This window comes from Magallana gigas, chromosome 7 (assembly GCF_963853765.1).
Source record: "Magallana gigas chromosome 7, xbMagGiga1.1, whole genome shotgun sequence".
NCBI lineage: Eukaryota > Metazoa > Mollusca > Bivalvia > Ostreida > Ostreidae > Magallana > Magallana gigas.
Genome location: NC_088859.1, coordinates 29358666 through 29380787, shown reverse-complemented (window position 1 = coordinate 29380787; position 22122 = coordinate 29358666). Strand labels below are relative to the sequence as shown.

The following is a 22122-nucleotide window of genomic DNA, read 5'->3' as shown; positions in this document are numbered from 1 at the left end:
ACGTTTACTTCAATCGTCATTTTTTGAATCAAACATACATTTTTGATAAATTCAGGTGTATTATCACGAGAGAGCAAGCTTTGCACATTAATCAACACGCGCTTGAATTTAATTGTAACAGAAATTACCATCAAAATGAAAGACAGATCAATTCTGGGTTTTTTCATCATACTAAAATCATTTTGTATGTACATGTGTATACCCATATTTAAAACTGCGTAGTTACGTTACTTTGGTGAATTTATCCGGGTGTTACCTAACAATGCAAACTATGTCACATAGTAAAAGCAAAGAACCGTGGAATTTTTAAATAAAAAAAAAACATTGAGAAGTGTCGAAATTGCTCTTTTGTGACGTATTTAGTGGTCGAAAATGAAACTGAATAAAAATCTTGATGAATAAAAAAATATAATAATTACAATATGCAAACAGCGTAAAAATCCCCTGTACAGAAATGGTCCAGTGTTTGGGGCGACAGATGCTCTAGATTTGTCCTTCACGCTTCTTGCATGTTTTGGGACAATTGGAAAGTGGCAATCGTTTGAAAACGTTAAGAGCGCTACTTAAACTACCATTATGGATGTAGTTCTGTGAAAATGCCTTCGAAATTTGTGGAATTTAGCATCTATGGAAAGTTATACTTTCTTTGGATTTTATGTTTTGTGAAATTATCCAAGGTAAGTTCCAAAAGACCTGAATAATTGATAATAAGTAATATGTTATTTTTTCTTCCTGGTAGCCTACTTTTAAGAATAATAGATACATCGATCTGAATGTGTGCCTTAAAGATTTTTTTAGATTATGATACTTTAAATTTGTTTATATTTTTGAAAAACTAAATGTATGTTACGTCTATATTACATTTAAAGCAAATCAAAGCATAAGTTTAAGTATTTAAAAGAACGCTAAAGAGAATAAATCACATTCCATTGGGGTCAAAAGTCATTAGGAATTGAGGAAGTGGCACTGGGGTGGGTTTTTGAACTGAATATTGGACAATCCTAAAACTATACTTAAGCAATAGTACATGGTGGTCAGGGTTGGTGGCGATGTTGCTACCCGAGAATTACACGATTACCTCTATCACAATCGTCTCAGGCCACGGTCCGGATTCCGCATAGCTCTCTCCTACATGTAGATGGGAGAGGATCGTACATTTTTGGTCGTGGTTTGCGACGCGACGAGGTTCACCACAGGACACAAACTTGCATTGTATAAGACATCTTTCTGAATGTTCGGGTGTACATCAGTCGAACAAACTATCATTATAAAACAGATCAGATTTGGTCACAATTTTGTGAATTTGATGTGCAATTAATACTACAGTAACTGTCTTTTACTCATGAAAGATTTTTAATTGTCAATAAGTCCTTGAGTAAATAGCCACTGTTTATTAACAAAAACGGATCCAGAATTCTTTTTGAAAGTTTGTGTGTGTGTTGGGGGCCGGTAATTTTGCCATGTAAATTTAATGAATTTGAATTTTCCAGGGGTCCAGAAAATAATATTTTTCATAAACAAAAAAAATATAAAATAATTTACATGTAATTATTGCCAAATACTGTCACTAGTTGGCCTGTGTATTATATATACATGTGTATATTGTATGCAGTAAGTCTTATTATTCCCTATAGTACTTCCACGTGCCAAATGTCATTTTAATCTTTCCCCCTCTATTTTTCAAAGGCTTTCTTTCTTTCTTTCTTTTTTGGGAGTTGATTTTAATCAACTCTCCTATGCAATCACGCAGACAAACCGAAAGTAAAACAGTGTTTGGACCTCAGCACAAATCATTGCTGCTGACAAGACTTAGTTCTTGAAAATAATTGATGAATTTGATGTAATGTGTGCTAAAGCATTGTTTTTCAAGGAAACTTATTTATAAATACCTTCAAAATAGTCAGATTTTAAATGGTACGAACAATTTAAATATTTTTTGTAGTCGTATGTATTCCTACGTCAGAGTCCAACTCGACGCTCGGCTGTCTCCGTAAATTTTTGTCGGAGATTTACGGTGTCAGCCAAGCGTTTGGTTGAACGAGACTAGAGTTCAATATTGCTTGGATCCATACAATTTTCAAGAAATATTCCTATCACTGATACATAGTTTGATTGAATTAATTTTATCTTTAAATATTATTTAACATGATTCATATGGGGGGTTCTCGACATTCTTGTCGAAAAAGTCCAAAACTCCATATAATAAAAATGTGCGTAATTCAAATTAGAAACAACTATAGAAATTGTATATGTACTTGTCATGCAAAATAACATATCATTGATTTTAAAATAAATAAACATCGACAAAATCAACTCCCGTCAGTTCTTCAGTACTTTGATTTTCTTTTAAAATTTTGCATTTTTATCATACATTGAAATGCTCTCACCTCATTCGTAAAATTGGTATTTCAACAATTATAATAATCTTTTTTTTAAAATTAGATTTTTACCCTTTATGTATTTTTGCAAAAATATTACAGTTACTTATTCAGGTAGTTTACTCCTATAGTATAAATGTGGTTGTATCAAGCATTTATTAAGAAATATATAATTGAAATATACAGAAAAAAACATACTTAATAAAACATAATAAAAAGAAAAGGATAGGACAGTGTTCATCCCTTTGAGTTAGGGCGGAGTTTTTTTTACCCTTTTTATTGCAATGAAAATACAGTTTTTTGCTGTAATGACATTTGTAGCCAGTACTTATTACTAAGCGGAATACCTCGTAATTACATCAAATATTGTGTTGATTTATGCACACAGTCATACACAAATCAAATTGAAAAAGGGTGGGCCGCATAATTTGTTATGACCTTTTTGCAAATCAAATGGCTCATTTATAAAAACTAAATTTAAATTAAATTTGAAGTAAAATAAATATATAATATGAATATCAAACTTTCCATAAATCCAGTGCATGTTGTTTATTATATCCTCAATATGTAATAAAACATAAGAGTCAGTGGTGTAGTTTTTTCCGAAAGAGAACGTCGAAAATAAAATTCTTGCAAACATTTGTTTTAAAAATTTCAGACATTTCCTGCACTGTTTTATGAAGGTCAATTTAAAATTCTTTTATATTGATTTCAACATTAGCGAATTGATTTTGATCAGTCATTTTTCAATAAAGTTAGCTATAATTCTCAACAAAACTCACAGGGGCTTGGTTGTTGGATAGTGAATTTCCCAATTATTTGTTCCCGAAGAAAAAAGTACTTTTTTAATGTACGTCGAATACACTTTTTTAACATGACTGAAACGGAGGGTTTCAGTGTATTTATTTAATGCAATACACAGAAATACATCTAAGATTACCAATCTTAATCAATTTTTTCTTCGGGAACAAATAATTAAGAACTTCACTATCCAACAACCAAGCCCCTGTGCTTAGTGTATCACAGTTTGTATCACGCATGCGCGAAAGGGATACTGTGTGGAACCTGAACGAAGTCAGGTCACATTATACTAGAATACGTCCGGCTCCCTGCATTACCACAAAAGACGCTCTCTCATGAGGTAAATTCTCGCCAGTTGTTTGCATGAACTGTATCAACAGTGTGTATCGCATCAAACTTAACACAAAAAGTGACACCATACGAATTTTGAAATAAGCCTAACGTTACAGGCATTTGGCCAATTTGGCGTATTCCGAATCACTTTCATTTTTTTGGTTTCAAAACATCGGGGGCGTAGTATCTAGATCTATACACGGGCCCTGGAAGTTATTGTAAATATATTGCATGTGCATGTATAAAAAAGTTTTTTATACATGCACATGCAATATATTTACAATAACTTCCAGGGCCCGTGGATCTATACGTCCCTGAAAATATGTTTAACAGCATAACCATGATAAGCATGTTTATAATTGATTGTTTGGTATCAAAAGAAAGGAGATTATTTATGTCAGGAAACATCTCTGCATCACAAAATGTGTTCCTAAATATTTGGGCAACCTGTGATTAAATTTCTTTGGATTTAAAATAAACTATCCTTCAATGCATGGGCAATCAAAATAAAAAAATTAATTTAGCCCACTCTTACAAAGTTTTGTCCCTTAGCAGCCGATTATTGGCGAGTCTTTCAACTTATGCAGGATGATTGATAATATGATAATGACTGTACACTTTCATGTATACTAGCTGTGCTGCAGTGAAGTACCTGGTTTTAAAATGCGCATCATCCGATTTCATCTCATAATAATTTTTTCTCAAATGCTATTGTTCATCGTCGGTGACCCATGTGTGATTCACATAGATTCTCTCCGAGGAAACCGTGTGAACTCAAAACTGTGGTTTGCAACGATGGCTATTGTTTTGCTTATCTCTAAAGTGATGTCTTCAATTACATGTAATAATAAGGATAAAAGCTTTAGTCATGCTCCACTGAATTCAAGTATGACATTATTTACCTGAACATTTTGTCGTACATAATGATCTGCAGGGGTGAAGAAGAGGTTTAGAATCCAAAAGAGGTAGCATTGCCCCAACCTTTTTTGCTTATAATTTGAAGCACATATTTTTATTTACAATACTTGTAGATAGGGTTTCTAATTAGTAACTAATTAAGGATATCAACTAAAATATAAAAGACTTAAAAAATTTAGCAGTATCAAGTTACTATCAACACATGCACAAAAAAGTTTGCATGCATTTACCGTCAGATTTATTAAATTTTTTTTGGAGGAAAAAAATCTTTCTGTGCAGAGACAAACTATTGCCATTGTTCAGTAAAAGTAGGATAAGTTGCTGAAAGGACTAAGTGCGGTTTTATGCAATTTTTGCCCCCCAAAATCAAAGTTTTAGAAAGAGCTTTAAAATAAGGTGAAAGATAGTTAAAATTATATTGGAAATAAAGGTGTAAAAGGTTATCACCACAGTGAAGTCATAATGTACTAATGACATCATGAATATTGCATTATTTTGATAAATTGATGTTTTGTAGCAAAATATGGGTGTTTTCCGATGGTTATTCGACTGGGAAACATCGAGCGCAGGCTTGCTCAAGTACCATTTTTTAGCATAATATGTATAACTATTTGAAGAAAAACATATGTTAAAATCGCACTTGAGCAGACCTGCGCTCTATACTTCCGAATGCAAATTATAGAGCAAAAATGAGAATATCTTCATTTGTTTGCAAATTTGCGGGAATTAGGTCATTGAGGTGACGTCATAGATAAACAGGGAGTGAGCAATGATGACTAAAATCATTGTTAAAGTTATAGGCATCCTCTTTACAATGATTTGTGAAGATTTCATTTTTATACGATACTAATTAAAAATTGGTTGAAATCGGGGGCAGATATTTGACCATACCGCACATAGTCCTTTAATTATCCCCTTGCGCAAGTTGTTGCGAAGGGATATAGCATCGCTGCTTTGCGTGTGTGTGTGTATGTATGTATGTCCATTTCAGCCTTTTAAGCAGAATTAAAGAAAAACCCTCGCATGCTTGTTTATCAAACTTGGTACTAGTATACTTTAATATAAACATGGTTAAAAGACAAACCCTATTCCTTTCAAGTAATTCTGTTAAATATTTATTAAAATATCATTAATTACAACACTTAAAATAGAAATTTTATGTACGACTTGAAAATAAACATTTCCTGTTCGCGAAAGTAAACATTTCTAATCAACAACTTGATATTTTGTTGGATTAAGGCCTTGTAAAAGGTAAGAAATGGGGAGTTGTAAGGATGTCCAAAGTGTAAAAGTGTAAAATTGAAGCAAGCAGGATATTAAGTTCATCCCAATTTAATCAATTAAAACAAGCAGCTGTCTGAGATGAATTTCGGGCTAAATTTCTTGAGTTACTAAGAGAAGAACAGGTTTATAATTCAGAAGAGACTTTGATGAGTATTGTCAACAATATAAACTGGGAATTCATTTCATGTTAATCGCTGTAGGTACATTACTCTATTTTAAAAATTACGACATGTTAACTCAAATTTTTCCATAGGGCAGACTACAAATCGCTAGATCTTTAGTTACGTTTCATATTCACTATGAAAATGCATAATGTATGTCACTGAATAAAGAGAATAACTATAGTAAGTTTAAAACATTTGTGATGTGTTTTGTTTTTGCTAGTTATGGGAGAAATTGTACAATATCATGTAAATGTAACACCCCCTCAACACCCCCCAATGGATACACCCCAGAGCATGCATAGGGATAGGAATAACGAAATATTTCAAAGAGGCATGGTCACGATTTTGGTCAAAATTATTTTTCTGATTTTAATATTTAGAATGCTTCAGAAAGGCATTTTTAATAGGCAACTGAAATTTGAGTCTCATTTGTTGAGTTATAAGCGAGTTACAGAGCTTGAAATTCTTCGCTATATGTAAACAAAGTGTTTGTTTACATTTTGAACATTGAAGTAAAAAATTCAATTTTAAACCTAAAATGAATGTGTTATACGTTAGGAATTGGATATTTATGCTTAACATAAATAAAAAGATAAACAAATAAGCATGAAAAAGATTTTTTACTGGAATATGGAACGTATTTAAACAAAAACAGGGCACAAGCCTTGTTTACATGACAAAGAAATGTAAGGCCTGTATCTTGCTTATAACTCTACGAGTGATTCTCAAATTTAATTTGATCATTAGAAATTCATTTCTAAAGCATTGTAAATAATAAAATTTGACCAAAATCGTGACCATGCTCCTTTAATTCAAAGAGGTTTAAAGAAGATGAATATTTGGTCCATTCAATTACTTGTAAATCCTAAATGATGCATTTCCACAATATTTTATTTTGTGAGGGGATGCTCCGCTTTCGCGGTGCCCTTGTTTAACATTGTTATGTCACTGGGTGAAAAATGTTTATGCTATAATGTCATAAGTTTTGCTTAAAATTACTCAATATTCATAATTTCAAACAATATTCATAAACTAAATAACAAAAATCCCTGGAAGATAAAGGTTTATGGAGATTTTGCCTTGCAAACTACATGAAAGTACTTGGTCAAATATTGAAGAATTTTAAAATCTTGATAAAAAATTTATATATATATTTTTTTTTCTTCTGCTACCAGTAAATTAAAAATGATATGAAATGTCAAAGAAGAACTAGTATTTTTTTTTTTTACTTAAATCTATTCCAATCGTACTTTTTGACAAAAGAGTTTATTAATTATTAATCACCCAAAAGTGACACACACTGGACAGAGTATAAATTCAAAGATTTATTAAAATGCTTTAATAAAGAAAAAATTATAACATGCTCTGAAATCCTGAGTAATATATTTCTGGTCATTGCTTTGAGGACTTCTAAATTCAAACACAAATTTATAATTTTGTGGCTGAACAGGTATTTAGCAAGAGAAGCTTGGTCCTAGGCCAGTATTGATGAATTTATAATATAGCTAGATGCACACTTGTTTAAGTAAATTAATCTCTTCTACTGATAGTTTCTAGTGAACTTTAGCTTTATGGCCTTCGGACACTATAATAAGATGTTTGTGTCAGTCACCATGTCAATACAGAAAGAACAATTAATATCCCATTTTAAGCCCCCCAAATCATTTGCAAATTGAAAAATCTTGAATTTTTGCTGCTGCTGAGAGTTCTTTTGTGAAAATGGTGTATACTTATATGTGATGTACCAGAAGTTTATAGTTCATTTAAATGACAGTAATTTCTTTTGGCAGGGAACATCTATTACACTTACCTGTCCTGAAGGTAAGTAACATATATGATATTTTATATATTATATGATAGCTAGAAGGCAGTTGTTAGTGATTTCTGCATGCATACTCACTTTATGAATATAGCTTGTTGTCAAATTATGAATATCAAATCTATGCAATTGAAAAGCAAATTTCCTGTTATACATGCTCGCATTTTAAGGCGGTAATGGGACATCTCATACAAACCATTTATCTTAGAAAGTTATGGACTTTCTCCTAATTACACCAGCAGAATCAATCTCCTTTCAAAGTTAGAAATAGTAAAAGTAAATAAAAAATAATTTCTTTTTGGGCAAACGAAAACACAAACCAAAATGCATCACGGGAATGTTTCGAAAAAGAAACGTTTTGTTTCGTCCCTCGAATGGTTGGGGTCGTTCAACCCGCATGCTATGCATCGATTGTAAAGAAAGCAAACTGAAGAAATATCAGCGAACAAAACATTCACGTTTATTTGTAATTTGTCTGCATGATAATTTTGACCTTTATTCAAAGCGATGACAAAGTCGTATTTAAACCATACCTGTCTCGTCGTCAGGGGTAAAAGTTTTACGAGGCGAAATAATGCGGTAATCTTTTGGTGGTAAGACATGCGGTAATGTCGTTTGTTTTGTTTGCAAATTTTGTGTGTATTTTTTTCGTTGAAATTTGGCTTAATTGACTGGGAAAACTACTGCAATGTCTATTGTTATACATATACTTAGCATATGATAACCATCGTTTAAAAGCGTGCATAAAATTTGATATAAAATCGGACCAAGCAGCTCTAACAAAATATACATTTTAAATTTTTTATACCCCCGCTCCGAAGGAGAGGGGGTATACTGTTTTACCCTTGTGTGTCTGTCTGTCTGTCTGTCCGTCCGTCCGTCCGTCCGTCCGTCCGTCGGTCCGTCCGTCCGTCTGTCTGTCTGTCCGTCCGTAACAAAAATTTCTGTCGCATTTATCTCAGCAACTATTTATCGCAGATGCTTGAAATTTTAACACAGTGTTTGTATAGGCATGCCATATCGTGGGATATATTTTTGTACCAATCGGACGCCAACTTCCTGTTAAATGACGACTTTGCTTATTTTTTAACCAAAATTTTCAAACAAATTTTCGTCAAAGAATTCTCAGCAACTGTTTATCGCAGATGCTTGAAATTTTTACACAGTATTTGTATAGGCATGTCATATTGTGGGATATATTTTTGTACCAATCAGACGTCAACTTCCTGTGAAATAATGACTGTTTATTTTTAGCCAAAATTTTCAAACAAATTTTTGTCAAAGAATTCTCAGCAACTGTTTATCGCAGATGCTTGAAATTTTTACACAGTATTTGTATAGGCATGCCATATCGTTGGATATATTTTTGTACCAATCGGACGTCAACTTTCTGTTAAATGACGACTTTGTTTATTTTCAGCAAAAATTTTCAAACAAATATTGTCAAAGAATTCTCAGCAACTGTTTATCGCAGATGCTTGAAACTTTTACACAGTATTTGTATAGGCATGCTTTATAGTGGGATGTATTTTTGTACCAATCGGACGTCAACTTCCTGTTTAATGACGACTTTGTTTATTTTTAGCAAAAATTTTCAAACAAATTTCCGTCAAAGATTTCTCAGCAACTATTTATCGCAGATGCTTGAAATTTTTACACAGTATTTGTATTGGCATGCCATATTGTGGGATATATTTTTGTATCAATCGGACGTCAACTTCCATTTAAATGACAACTTTGCTTATTTTTTAACCAAAATTTTCAAACAAATTTTCGTCAAAGATTTCTCAGCAAATATTTATTACAGATGCTTGAAATTTTTACACAATATTTGTATAGGCATGCCATATGGTGGGATATATTTTTGTACCAATCGGGCGTCAACTTCCTGTTAAATGACGGACTTTGTTTATTTTTTAACCAAAATTTTCAAACAAATTTCCGTCAAAGATTTCTCAGCAACTATTTATCGCAGATGCTTGAAATTTTAACACACTATTTGTAAAGGCATGTCATATTGTGGGATATATTTTTGTATCAATCGGACGTCAACTTCCTGTGAAATAATGACTTTGTTTATTTTTAGCCAAAATTTTCAAACAAATTTTCGTCAAAGATTTCTCAGCAGCTATTTATCGCAGATGCTTGAAATTTTTACACAGTGTTTGTTAAGGCATGCCATATCGTTGGGTATATTTTTGTACCAATCGGATGTCAACTTCCTGTTAAATGAGTACTTTGTTTATTTTAGCCAAAATTTTCAAACAAATTTTCCTCAAAGATTTCTCAGCAACTGTTTATCGCAGATGCTTGAAATTTTAACACACTATTTGTTAAGGCATGCCATATCGTGGGGTATATTTCTGTACCAATCGGATGCCAGCTTTCTGTTAAATGTCGACTTTGCTTATTTTGCATATTCACATCAGTGCGGGGGTATCACTAGTGAGCATTGGCTCACAGATATCTTGTTTGTAAAGGTGAAAATTTAAAAAATCCCCAAAATGATTGCAACTCATGACCTGCAGATTCGTAGTAAACCAGCTCTAACACACTGCACTACGCTGTTAGATGACAATATTGATAAAAAGAAACTACTTATATAATTACACTTCATTTTATTGTTTATTTCGATAAACAATACGTCACAACATGGAGGTGTCCCATACCACAGTGTATAAAAAAATATCTGCATCCCCATACTTACTTAACAGTGCCTGCAACTTGCACCATTTTGGACTGGAAGTGGTTGTAGTTTATAACATTTATAAAATACATCTTATTATGATTATTGCTCATCTTCATATTATTGGAATGTTAACTTCTCGTAAAACTGTAAATGATTTTTTGAAATATGGTATGTATACATGCAAACTTTAGTCACTGCTGACCAAAATGGAGTTGCATGCAGAGCGCTTGTTGATTTTATAGTGTATTGATTTAGTTTTTTTATACACTATAAAAGGTGGGAAGTGTCTATCATATGGATAATGGCTTATAAACAATCTTTCAAACCTTATTAGATTTGTTAACAATACGTGTTATTAGTCCCTCTACCGGTTTCACCGGAGGGGACTATAGCTTTCCTCTGCATCCATCAGTCTGTCCATCCTTCTGTCCATCCGTCTGTCTGTCTGTCTGTTCATCCGTCTGTCTGTCCCACTTCAGTTTTCCACACTTTTTTTTTTTAATGCATTTGAGAAATAATATGAAATTTGCTGAACAGCTTCAAAATGTCAAACTACAGATCAAGTTTACACTTTTGTAACGTCTGGTTGACATATGTTCGAGAAAATTAATTTTTTATATTCCATTTCTTAATGTTCGGGTTCGTTACCGGGTTTGGTGTATATTGAATAAACGAGGAAAGTATGTAGTCAGTAATAATATCGTGATTTACTTGTACCATTCCTTTTATTGTTTCTAACAAACAAATAAGTTTAATCTGTAAAATAGTGTCAAGCATTGTGTTGTAAATTTAATCGACGTTTTTTTTTTGTATTATTACAATCGGGTTCGCGATCTGGTTAGTCTGTTGATTCAGGGAACAGATGACGGTAAGAAATGATATTCTGCATTACAGTGCATTTATTTCACAAATTTCTACCAGCAAATATTTAATGGACTTGGCAAAATTACTGGAGATATAATAAAGAGTATTATTTAACCCATTTTTTATTTACCGTAATGTCTCGTGTATAACACGCACTTTTTTTCAGCCAAAATTTGATCAAAAGTGGGGGGTGCGTGTTGTACATAGGACAAAAATTTTACCCCATTTTTTCAAGCCGTGATTCTTGAAACCACGGGAGTAGTGACTGCCGATATAGCGTGTTATGCAAGTTGTATGAGTGTATACTAAATTTACTGCATCATTTTTAGTTTTTTTTCATGTATTGAAATATTTATCCTCTCTTAACACTATTTTTTGCATCAAACAAGTTTAAATATTGCCAGTGTATTCGCCATTACGTAAGCAGCCACCTGTTGACTCGGCGCGTGGTCAATGTTTGTTTAACAATTTCCGGTGTCAGAAGCATGCACCTGTCACGTGTTGGACTTTACAGGGTGTTTTCAAGTGCATGTAGATAAACAATTATTCAGATTTTATTAAACTTAATTACTTTGTGTCCAGTTATGCGGTTAAACTTTATTGCTTCAAAATACATAGACACTGCTGAAATTACACCGATCATTTGTTAGACTTGATAATGACGATATACGACATGTATACGTTTCTTCACAATGTTTATTTAAACAATAATCAAAGGGTTTGACTTTACTTAATCAATTAAATCATTTCTTTTGATGTTGTTTTGGTTTATATCTGCAAACATTTTTACTTTTAAGCACTAAGTTAGGTTCCCGTTCTTCTCTATATATGATGATCTTCAACTTCTCCGATGCTGTATAGGAACACTTTACGAAGTGTCAAATGATATTTGATACCGCCCATGTAAATCATGCTGTCCAATTTTAGTAAAATTGTAAGAACTTTGACTCTAATATCGATTGGGCCATGTTCCGATCACGAAATTACAGTAATTACGCTTGGGTTATAAAATTATCATTAAACATCGATAGTTATTTGGGAAAATGGCGGCCGTCGATTTTCATCGTCTGTGCAATGTTCCGATCACAAAATTAAAGAAATTGGCGGCCGTTAATTCTGCCATTTTTTTGGTGCTTGTTATACATAGGACCTGCTGTTTTTTCGCCCTTTTTTGGTCAACTTTTGGGGGGTGCGTGTTATACACGAGTGCGTATTATACACGAGACATTACGGTAATTTCTATATCAACTTTGTTGTTTGAATTTCCTCTGTTCATTTATCTCTGATAAAGCATAACATTTCGTTTTTAATAGTTTTGAAATAGATTTATGAGTCGAAGTTTTCATATAATAATACAAACCGGTAGGGGACGTGTATTGCTTATGCAATACTCTCAGAATGCTTGTTGTAATAAAGTTTTGAACGAGATGTCAAAAGAAATTATTTGGAAGAAGAAGGGAAAGGAAAACATTGATACTTTTATAATTTTATTAATGTAGATGCTAAATATTAATCATGTCCTGTATTTTGTGAATTAGGATGGGTTTTGTCGGGAACTATGTGCTACAGACTATATGGCCAAGATACCCTCACCAGCTCTACGTGGGACAATGCGTATCGGGTGTGCAAGGGGTAAGTCAACCATGCCAGTGCTCCAATCGCACCATCTAGTCGCTAAATGGCGACCAAACTTTATTTTTGGTCACCGTTTCAAATGTTTTGGTTGCCATCAAGAAATATTTCACTCACCACTTTTTTAAATGACATAGGTATATTATGAAACACAGAATGAACACTCATATGCCTTTTGTATTATTATTCTTATTATTAACAAGGACTTTTTTAATTAAACTTTATCATCTTACGCTTGGAGATTGTCTTGCACAAAGACACACCTTTACTTTTCCCGTGCATTGTTACACTCTAGAGCTTGGAAGGAGTACATCAAGATGTAGCAAAATCAGACATGTTTGCCAAAGATGCATGTGGATGAAAAAAAAAACTTTGCAAAGTTTACAGAACATGGTCTCCTTTGTAGGTTAACCACAAAATTCTCAATGCTATATATTTTCATCTATCGAGTGTGCATATTATACAATACAAATGAAAACTACATATAAGTACAATACAATTTAAACTTAAAATACAATACAAATTTACACGATACAAATAGAAAATTATATAGTACAGTGAAAAATTATAACAAATGATAAAGACCAAGTATTGAAACTTTTGACATATGCCATAGAAATTTTAATTCTCAAAGAAGTCGCGTTCAGTAGAGACAGTTCATCTGCCCATTGTTACTTTTTAGCTCACCTGAGCTGAAAGCTCAAGTGAGCTTTTCTGATCACATTTTGTCTGTTGTCCGTCTGTTCGTAAACTTTTCACATTTTCAACATCTTCTCAAGAACTACTAGGCCAATTTCAACCAAACTTGGCACAAATCATCCTTAGGCAACGGGAGTTAAAAGTTGTGAACCTTAAGGGTCACACTCTTTTTCAAGGGGAGATAATTAGGAATTAATGAAAAATTTTGAGAAATTTTCTAAAGTCTTTTTCTCAAGAACCATAAAGCCAGGAAAACTGAAACTTGTGTGGAAGCATCCTCAGGTAGTGTAGATTCAGAGTTGTGAAAATCATGACCCCTGGGGGTAGGGTGGGGCCACAATGGGGGGTCGAAGTTTTACATAGGAATATATAGAGTAAATCTTTAAAAATCTTCTTCTCAGAAACTAATCAGTCAGATGATTCTTTATAATTGTTAAAACTTTGGCTCCAGGACAATTCGTCGGCCTCACAAGAAGGTTCAGAGTTTGGTGTGGGTTTATATCCCATATTTAAACAACTGTTAAGGATCTTTTTGAGAACTGCAATACTCAACATATGATATGACTATAAAATCATCCTGTTAGAAAAGGGACTAATGATTATAAACGTAAGAATATCCAGGGGGGGGAATGGATTTTATTTATACAGGATCTACATGTATTATTGTACATTGTCCAGATAGTTTGTATTATGACTCCATTAAGCTGATTTTATCAATTGGTCCTCAGGTGAGCGATGTGGCCCATGGGCCTCTTGTCTTTATATAGCAATGGTGCAGAGATGGTAACTGTTGACGACTTCTTCACCAATCAGAATGTCGGTGATTTTGCGTCAGCACAGAATACCAACAAGTTTTGGACAGGTAATTTAAGTTAAACATTCTGGGTATTTTACAAAACTCTATTCTTTCTCTTAATTAACTCTTTTAAAAGAGTTTTAATTTGTGATAGCTTCAAATTTGTTTAAACCATGACTCTCAATGGTCAGAGGAAAGCCCCAGTAGAGGTTCAAAGTTCATCATAGAAACATACAATCTTCTAAAAGAGAACAGAGTGAAGAGAACCTATACAATTATTGTGGTTGCAAGATAACCTGCTGAAGTTTCAGGTTTAAAGCTAGGTGTCCAAAATTAGGAGTAGGGGTTCAATTTTAGTGGTGTAATTCTCAAACAGAAAATTCATATGAAGAAAATGGCCAGTGTAGTAGAGACAAATTGACCTCACACAACCTCAAACGGATTCTGAAAGTGCAACTGTCTACCTTTAGTTAGCATCCAAACTGCAAGAATGTGAATCAACTGAATACAATAACTGAAAGATACATATGTACTACAGGATAGTCTTCTTATTTATCTGTAAAGAAGGGATTGTAGGTGTAGAAAAAAACCTGCATCCAACTCAATATTGATCAATGAGGTAAACTTGTTTGAACTACTTAATATTCACAAATGTCACATATATGCAAGAACCAATATATTGCCACTGTATGTATATGATATACATATATCAGTAAAAATAAGAACAACCAACCATTAGACAATTTCCAGGGTTATGGGAAAAACCTTATAATATCTAATTATTATAATGTTTGACTTTTTCTTTGAAAACATGTTTCATGATTTCATAGGAATGAGTGTGAAGGGTGTTATCACTCAAAATGGAGTAGCCATGACTTGGAACATGAATGTTGCAGCATCCATTTATCAGGGACAATGGTCGGTGAAGAACCCAGATAAAGCTCACGGAGATTGTGTCTACATAGAGAAGGAAGATGGAGAGTATGTTTGGACTATAAACAGCTGTCTGATGAAGATGGCATTCGTATGCCAAAGAACTCCCTGTCTACCTCGTACGTAATACATTTAGTCTCGACTCATCATACTTAATGGTCAGATTTATGTATGATATTTATAATTGCAGGTGCAAGTATTATTAATGCTTTAGGTAATAAGTTGAACTGGCTGATGAAGAGTTGATCAGCTTTTAATTATAGCTTTCATTACTGTGACTACATTGTGTATTCAATGTTATCCTTGTTCATTTGTACCATGCAATAAAATTGTAAAAAATAATTGCAGAATTTTCAACTAAGGGGCTAAGGGTCTTTTGTTTTTTCTGTCCAGGGAATTTTTTTAACCGCCTCCCCCATTTTTCACCTTCTCTAATATATATATGAGAAACCAGAATAAAGTCCAAGGGTCTTTTGTTTTTTCTGTCCAGGGAATTTTTTTTACTGCCTCCCCCATTTTTCACCTTCTCTAATATATATATGAAAAACCAGAATAAAGTCCTGTACAAGCTCAGGTATTTTTATTTCGACCTTATAGAGAGTTTCCACTGTGACAATGGTCGCTGTGTTAACTCCAACTGGCGCTGTGATGGCGTGGATGACTGTGGAGATTTTTCGGATGAAGTGGAATGTGCAGGAAGATGTAGTTTCTTGCTAGACACTGCTAGCTCAGGAAGAATCCAATCTCCAAACCACCCCTCAAACTACCAACCTTCCAGAGTGTGCACATGGACAATAGTTGGACCAGAAGGGTCCAATATTTATTTAGAGGTAATGGATATATTTTACTGAATGGGTTATTTTGCACAATATTAATTAAGCCCATTGGGAAGATTTTGCCCTGTAAAAAATCTGAAATTATACAAAGAAAAACTATAGTTTAAGAGAAATTTTAAGTTATAATGTTTAAAATATGCCCATACTCTACCAAAAAAATGAATAGTTGAAATTTTTTTTTGAAGATTGGGGAATTTGTGTACCTGCAGTATTAGTTAGAAATATTTTTTTGAAGTATTAATCTCTGGTAATGTTTTATATACTAATCAAGAGTTATTTTAGTTCTTGAACAAATGTTATAAATTTCTCTTCCTTAGTTTACATCCTTTGACACGGAGAAAGACACAGACATTGTGGAGGTCCATATTGGGGGCCGTACGGAGTCCACCGCCCGCTCTGTGGCCCGCTTGTCAGGTCAGCCCAGTCTCTCAACGGCCAGATACAGAAGCTACAACAACTACATGATCATCCGCTTCTCCACAGATTCCCAGACAGAGAAAGTGGGCTTCACAGCCAATTACAATAGCTGTAAGGGGAAAAAAAAAATGAATTTTTGTTGAAGAAATTTTCATGAGCTGGAAACTTTTTGGAATCATACCCTGGAATGGTTCTGAGATTTGTTTTGCATAATTATGCACCACAGTTTAATATTTAACTTGGTAAAAGTTTTATTAAGGATTTAATTTCAGTGATAAATAAAAAAAATGAAAGGATGACTACACATGCAATATTTGCAAGAAGATAAACTTTTATTAAAAAGATTTTTTCTTTCAATTGCAGAAATTGTCAACATCTAAATTTCAATTTTACGTAATTGCGTGGTACTGACGTTGTCCGGGACCATCGAAAGATAAGGGGTCACGTGACCTATTACTTATGACCAATGGACAGTGATAATTGCATAACTGTTGCATAATCTTAAAAACAACAACATACAGACGTAGAAGGGCTTAGTATTAAGAGAATTGTATGAAATAAACTACGCTTAAAATTTTAGAAATAAAATAGTTTAAGCTACAATTATCAAAGTTTTGTCAAAGGGAGATTAATAGACAAACATGCACTCATGGTTTAAATGAGAAAAAACTGCCTCTTCTTTCTTTTGCTTTCCCTGTTGTAAGCAAGGGCTGATGCATGTTTAATATTATAATTCACCATGTAATTTCTCAGCTCTGGTGAACATATGTACAAAATTCTATCACATGACGTGTAAGGTAGCATGTTATGTGCTAACTAGAACAATGTTTTCGAACACGTTAAGTTGTCAAGCATTAATTGATTTAAAGTCTTCTGTACTAAAATGGGCGTGGTTAAATTGTTGAAACCATAGTAAATAGTAGACTTGTACCATATAGAATAGATAGAAATAACGCAACAGAAGTGACCGAAAAGTGCCCAAAACCCGGCTCTAAGGGCAGTCATCCTTTAATCAACAACAAATATTTCTTCTTTTATACCAGTAGGTAGACACCAGGTTTCAATTTTTCATAAGAAATCTCTTTTTTTTTCTCAAATTTCCTAATAAAAAAAAATACTGTAAACATATTACATTTGGCTGTGTATTCTATTTAGCATTTCTGGTGGAATGCGGCTTCCGCTAAATCAAGTACATCGCTAAATGCCATGCATACAGGATTTACATATTTATTCTAAAAAGTTGAAATCTCTGCAATCTATGTAAGGCAAATAGTCCATCGACAAATGTAGAATTTTTTCAGTATTGTTAATTTTTAGTGTTCTTCGTCGAGAAAGTCAACAAAAAGTGTGGTTCTTAAGAACTAACTGAAAGTTGAGTAACTGTTAGGGAAAAAATTCTGGAAATGTATTTTCAAGAGTACACATTTGTACATTTATGTAATTGATATTGCCGATTGTTTATGAGTGCTTTTAAGAGAAAACAATATTGAATATTTCAGCAAGAGATAGTTATCCCAAAGAGTTGTACATGACCGCTAGAACCACAGTCAGTACCTTGGAACCTCCGCTATTTAGCTCTCATGGAAGTAATGCATACCTGGGAAATCGGGACTACGTGTGGATTATTAACGCTGAGGAACGACAGAAAATAGTTACCCTAGAGGTATGCAATACAATGGTACACAAAGCAGTTTTATAGGGTATTTATATTTTGAATGTAGAGCAATTTTAGTTAGTGATTGGTTGAATATAAAGAAACTGCAAAAAATTTGATTTTTAGCTCACCTGAGCCAGAGGCCCTAGTAAGGTTTTCTGATTAGAAATTTGTCAATTGTTTTCATCGTTGTTGTTGGCATTGTCGTTGTTGTGGTAAAATTTCCACATTTTTTACTTCTTTTCAAGAATTCAACCAAACTTAGCCAAAGCATCCTTAGGGGGAGGGGATTCATGTTATTAAAATGAAGGGTCACTCCCTCTTTTAAGAGGAGATAGGTATTTTTTTCTTCCTCAAACTATCGGCCAAAAAAGATGAAACTTAACAAGCATTCTCAGATGGTATAGCTTAAAGTTTGGTCAAACCATGATCCCCGGGGTTAGGTTGGGGCAACAGTTGGGGGATGACTTAATACAGGAAAATCTTATTCTCAAAAACCATTTGCCAGAAAGGCTGAAATATGTGTGGAAGCATCCTCAAGCAGTATTAATTCAAGTTTGTTTAAACCATTATCCCTGAGGTAAGGGTGGGGTGACAAGGGGGTTGAATTTTTACATAGGAATATGTAGAAAAAAATCTTTAAAAATTTTCTCAAATACTGACACAACAAAAGAGTCTCAGTTTTTAGCTCACCTGAGCTGAAAGCTCAAGTGAGCTATTCTGATCGCATTTTGTCCGTTGTCCGTCTGTCCGTCTGTCTGTCCGTCCGTCCTTCTGTCCGTCTGTAAACTTTTTTACATTTTGAACTTCTTCTCTAAAACCACTTATCCAATTTCAACCAAATTTGACACAAAGCATCCTTATTGTAAGGCAAATATAAATTGCAGAAATGAAAGACCTATCTTTATTCAAAGCTGAGAAAACCTCCTTCTCAAGAACTACTGAGGCAAATTCAACGTAATTTAGCATGAATTATCCTTATGGGAAGGAAAATATGAATTGCAAAAATTATGGGCTAATTCTGTTTCAAATCTGAGTTATTACGAAAATAATAAGAAAGAAAAGGCGTGTTTTAAGCAATTTATGAATAGCATCCATGAGTCTTGGTAAAATGGGTAGGCATGACCGGCCAGGGCAAAACAAAAGATTGACAGTTATTAATCTGCCAATCTCATTAAAATTTCAAGATATTTACTGACCAGTATATTTGTATTCGCTGTAAATATTGCTGCAAAATAATGCGGAATTGGAATTGACGATTGCCGAACTGCCTCGGCTTTTATTTTGCCCCAGCCTGGGTTTGATTACCCATTTTACCAAGACTCGTATTTCATAATTCTAAAACGAGGTTCTTTGTTTAAAGCAGCCATGACACTATATGATAAACGGGTCGATCTGACAATGATGAATTTGTTTGTTGTGCAACAGTTCGTGTACGAAGGGAATCTTTGAAACATGCAAAATACATTGGTGCCGATTTTGTGAAGTAAATTGAGGCTAAATATTTCAATGCGTTGACAGTTTTCACATATGACAGTGGTGTTAGCTTGTTCTGATTTTCGTTTCGTTTTCATTTATGCTTTGCGTTAACCTGGGAACTGTCGCTTTCCTGATTTTTATGTATCAAATCAAACAGAGACTTCTGTAAATCAAACAGTTTACTGTTTACCTGCGCAAATTAAGCAACATCTGATGTATTAAGAAAGAACTAAAATGCAATTCATTCAGGCTATCGGTAATTCGGTATCATCTTTAGCGTAATGGTAGAATAATGCAATATGCTTTGTTGAGATGCTTGGCATTTTCTCGAGTTTCATCAGTTTAAAGACTACAGAATCTAAGGAAAGAAAAACTGGTTTCTGTAAAACCTGGCAGCAAAAATTCCCTTGGCTTCACCCTGTTGATGATGGAATGGGTAGGTACATTTAATTTACAAATATTTAATTTATAAATATGGCTATCTTTATATAAATCAATTTGAAAGAAACCATGTCTTGTGTACGGTATAATTATAGGTATGCTTTGTGAGCTCTGCATAAAGTTTAAGCTCACACCAGCAAATGGTAACCAAACATGGACTCATCAACCCTGCATCACCATTACTGCTGAGAGTATCCAGAACCATGCAAGGTCCAAGACTCGTAAGGAAGCTGAGCAGATGGAAACTCAACGAATACTTTCCAGCACTGGACAGGGGATTGAATCGGCTGTTCTTCGACACAAATTCATGGAAAAAACAGCTCTTGTGGGGGCTTTTAGAACTTTGTATTGGCTTGCAACAGAGGAACTTCCACACACAACCAAGTGTTCATCTCTATTAGGATATGCCAAACTTATGGGTTGTTCATACTTGAAGAATCTTCTACACAAAGGGAAGAATGTCAACTTTGAAAGCCACCGTACCATCCAAGATATGTTGGAAATACTTTCATGACCGGGTGTACATCCCCTACATTCAAAATGTAATTGAAAACCTGCATGACAGATTTCCAGACAACCCAGTCCTGGAGGCTTTAACTTTATTAGATCCAGATCTTCTGGGTGATGATCCATCAGAGCATGACTGGATTCATCAAATAAAGCTGCAGGTAATGAAACATATTAAATATTTATTAAATTCTATTTTATTTAGGTATTTTATGTAGAATTTATTTTCTATCTTAGAACTACCTGTTTATTTTCTAATACAATGTAATCCTGTTCTTGCAGACATTGGTTGATAAATTTGTTTCCATTGGCCCAAAGGAGGATGTCTGTTCTGAGTGGGAGGGGCTGAAGGATCTTCTTTACAAGGAATGTAAGGGGATGGGATTTAGACAAGCCCTTCATACAATAGTGAAGTTGGGCCTTCTGTATCCCTGCAGGGCAAAGTTTGCTGCTATTGGACTTGTTCTACCTGTTTCAACAGCAGACTGTGAAAGATGTTTTTCATGCTTGAAAAGACTTAAAACCCCACTTAGAAACAGAATGGGGCAGAAAGTGTTAAACTGTCTTGTGAACATTTCATGTGAAGGACAGCCAGTTGAACAATTTGATTTTGAAAAAAGTGCTATTAGTTTTGCAAAAGGAAAAAACAGAAAAATTTCTGCATAGATATGAATAAGAAATAAATTGAATATTGTTACTTTTTTGTTGTATATATCATCAGTAAGCATTAACTACAATGAATAATGCGCGGTAAGTATTCCCCGACCGAGGCTGTGTTACGGCGCGCTGCGCTACAATCGGACAAGTTTCCCCCCATGCATCAAAAATTTTCTGGGGAGAACACTGGTAACTATTATATTTAAAAAAAAAAATACAATAACTAGTAAGTAGTTGATGAAAAAAATGTACCTATATGCTTTCACATATTTTGATTGCTTTATTAAGTGGGGGAGGAGGGCAGAACGAAAATACAGGGAATTAGAAGTTATATAACAGTGTACCCCTACCAAATATTTAGTTCTATATCTTGCGTAGGATTTTCTTATTCTGTGTAAAATCAGTATTTCATGAAGGTACAATGTCAAAGATTACGTGTATGCAAAAATAAGTGTAAAATTCGAATACTTTACAATATTTATTTTTTTGTTATTCTTCTGAGGGCCATATGGCACAATATCTTTTGAACGCCCATTGTTGCTCAGGTGAGCGATGTGGCCCCATGGGCCTCTTGTTAACATATAGTATAAAGTCGAGAAAATTTGAAAATCTTTTAAACAAGAGCTAATGTTTTAACATATCAAAATATTTTTGTATTTGATACCATAAAACTAATTTGAGTTATAAATTTGTTGCTTAGGTGATTGATATGGCCCCTAAGCTGCTTATTAAAAATTTTGAGGGAAAAAATCATCTTGCTTCATATAAGTTTTATTCATTTATTTGATATGTCATGATTATACAATGATGTGTCCATCTAC

At 33.7% G+C, this 22122-nt stretch overlaps 1 protein-coding gene and 1 long non-coding RNA gene across 3 annotated transcripts in view; both read left to right on the top strand.

Moving 5' to 3' along the window:
* Positions 1-394: 394 nt before the first annotated feature.
* The window catches only part of LOC117684422 (uncharacterized), a 339336-nt gene continuing 317608 nt past the window's right edge, over positions 395-22122 (top strand). Inside the window, exons 1-8 of one of the 2 annotated variants that reach the window (XM_066067796.1) lie at positions 395-677; positions 7669-7699; positions 12789-12882; positions 14349-14443; positions 15208-15429; positions 15908-16140; positions 16464-16674; positions 18063-18226. In XM_066067796.1, coding sequence (XP_065923868.1) covers positions 597-677; positions 7669-7699; positions 12789-12882; positions 14349-14443; positions 15208-15429; positions 15908-16140; positions 16464-16674; positions 18063-18226 — 1131 coding nt within the window. In that variant the 5' untranslated portion in view covers positions 395-596. The remainder of the gene's footprint in view (positions 678-7668; positions 7700-12788; positions 12883-14348; positions 14444-15207; positions 15430-15907; positions 16141-16463; positions 16675-18062; positions 18227-22122) is intronic. The other variant, XM_066067795.1, reaches the window with a different exon arrangement.
* Positions 19159-21602, top strand: LOC136270349 (uncharacterized). The gene is made up of 3 exons (XR_010708100.1): positions 19159-20132; positions 20233-20805; positions 20927-21602. It is a non-coding gene; the product is annotated as an uncharacterized lncRNA (long non-coding RNA).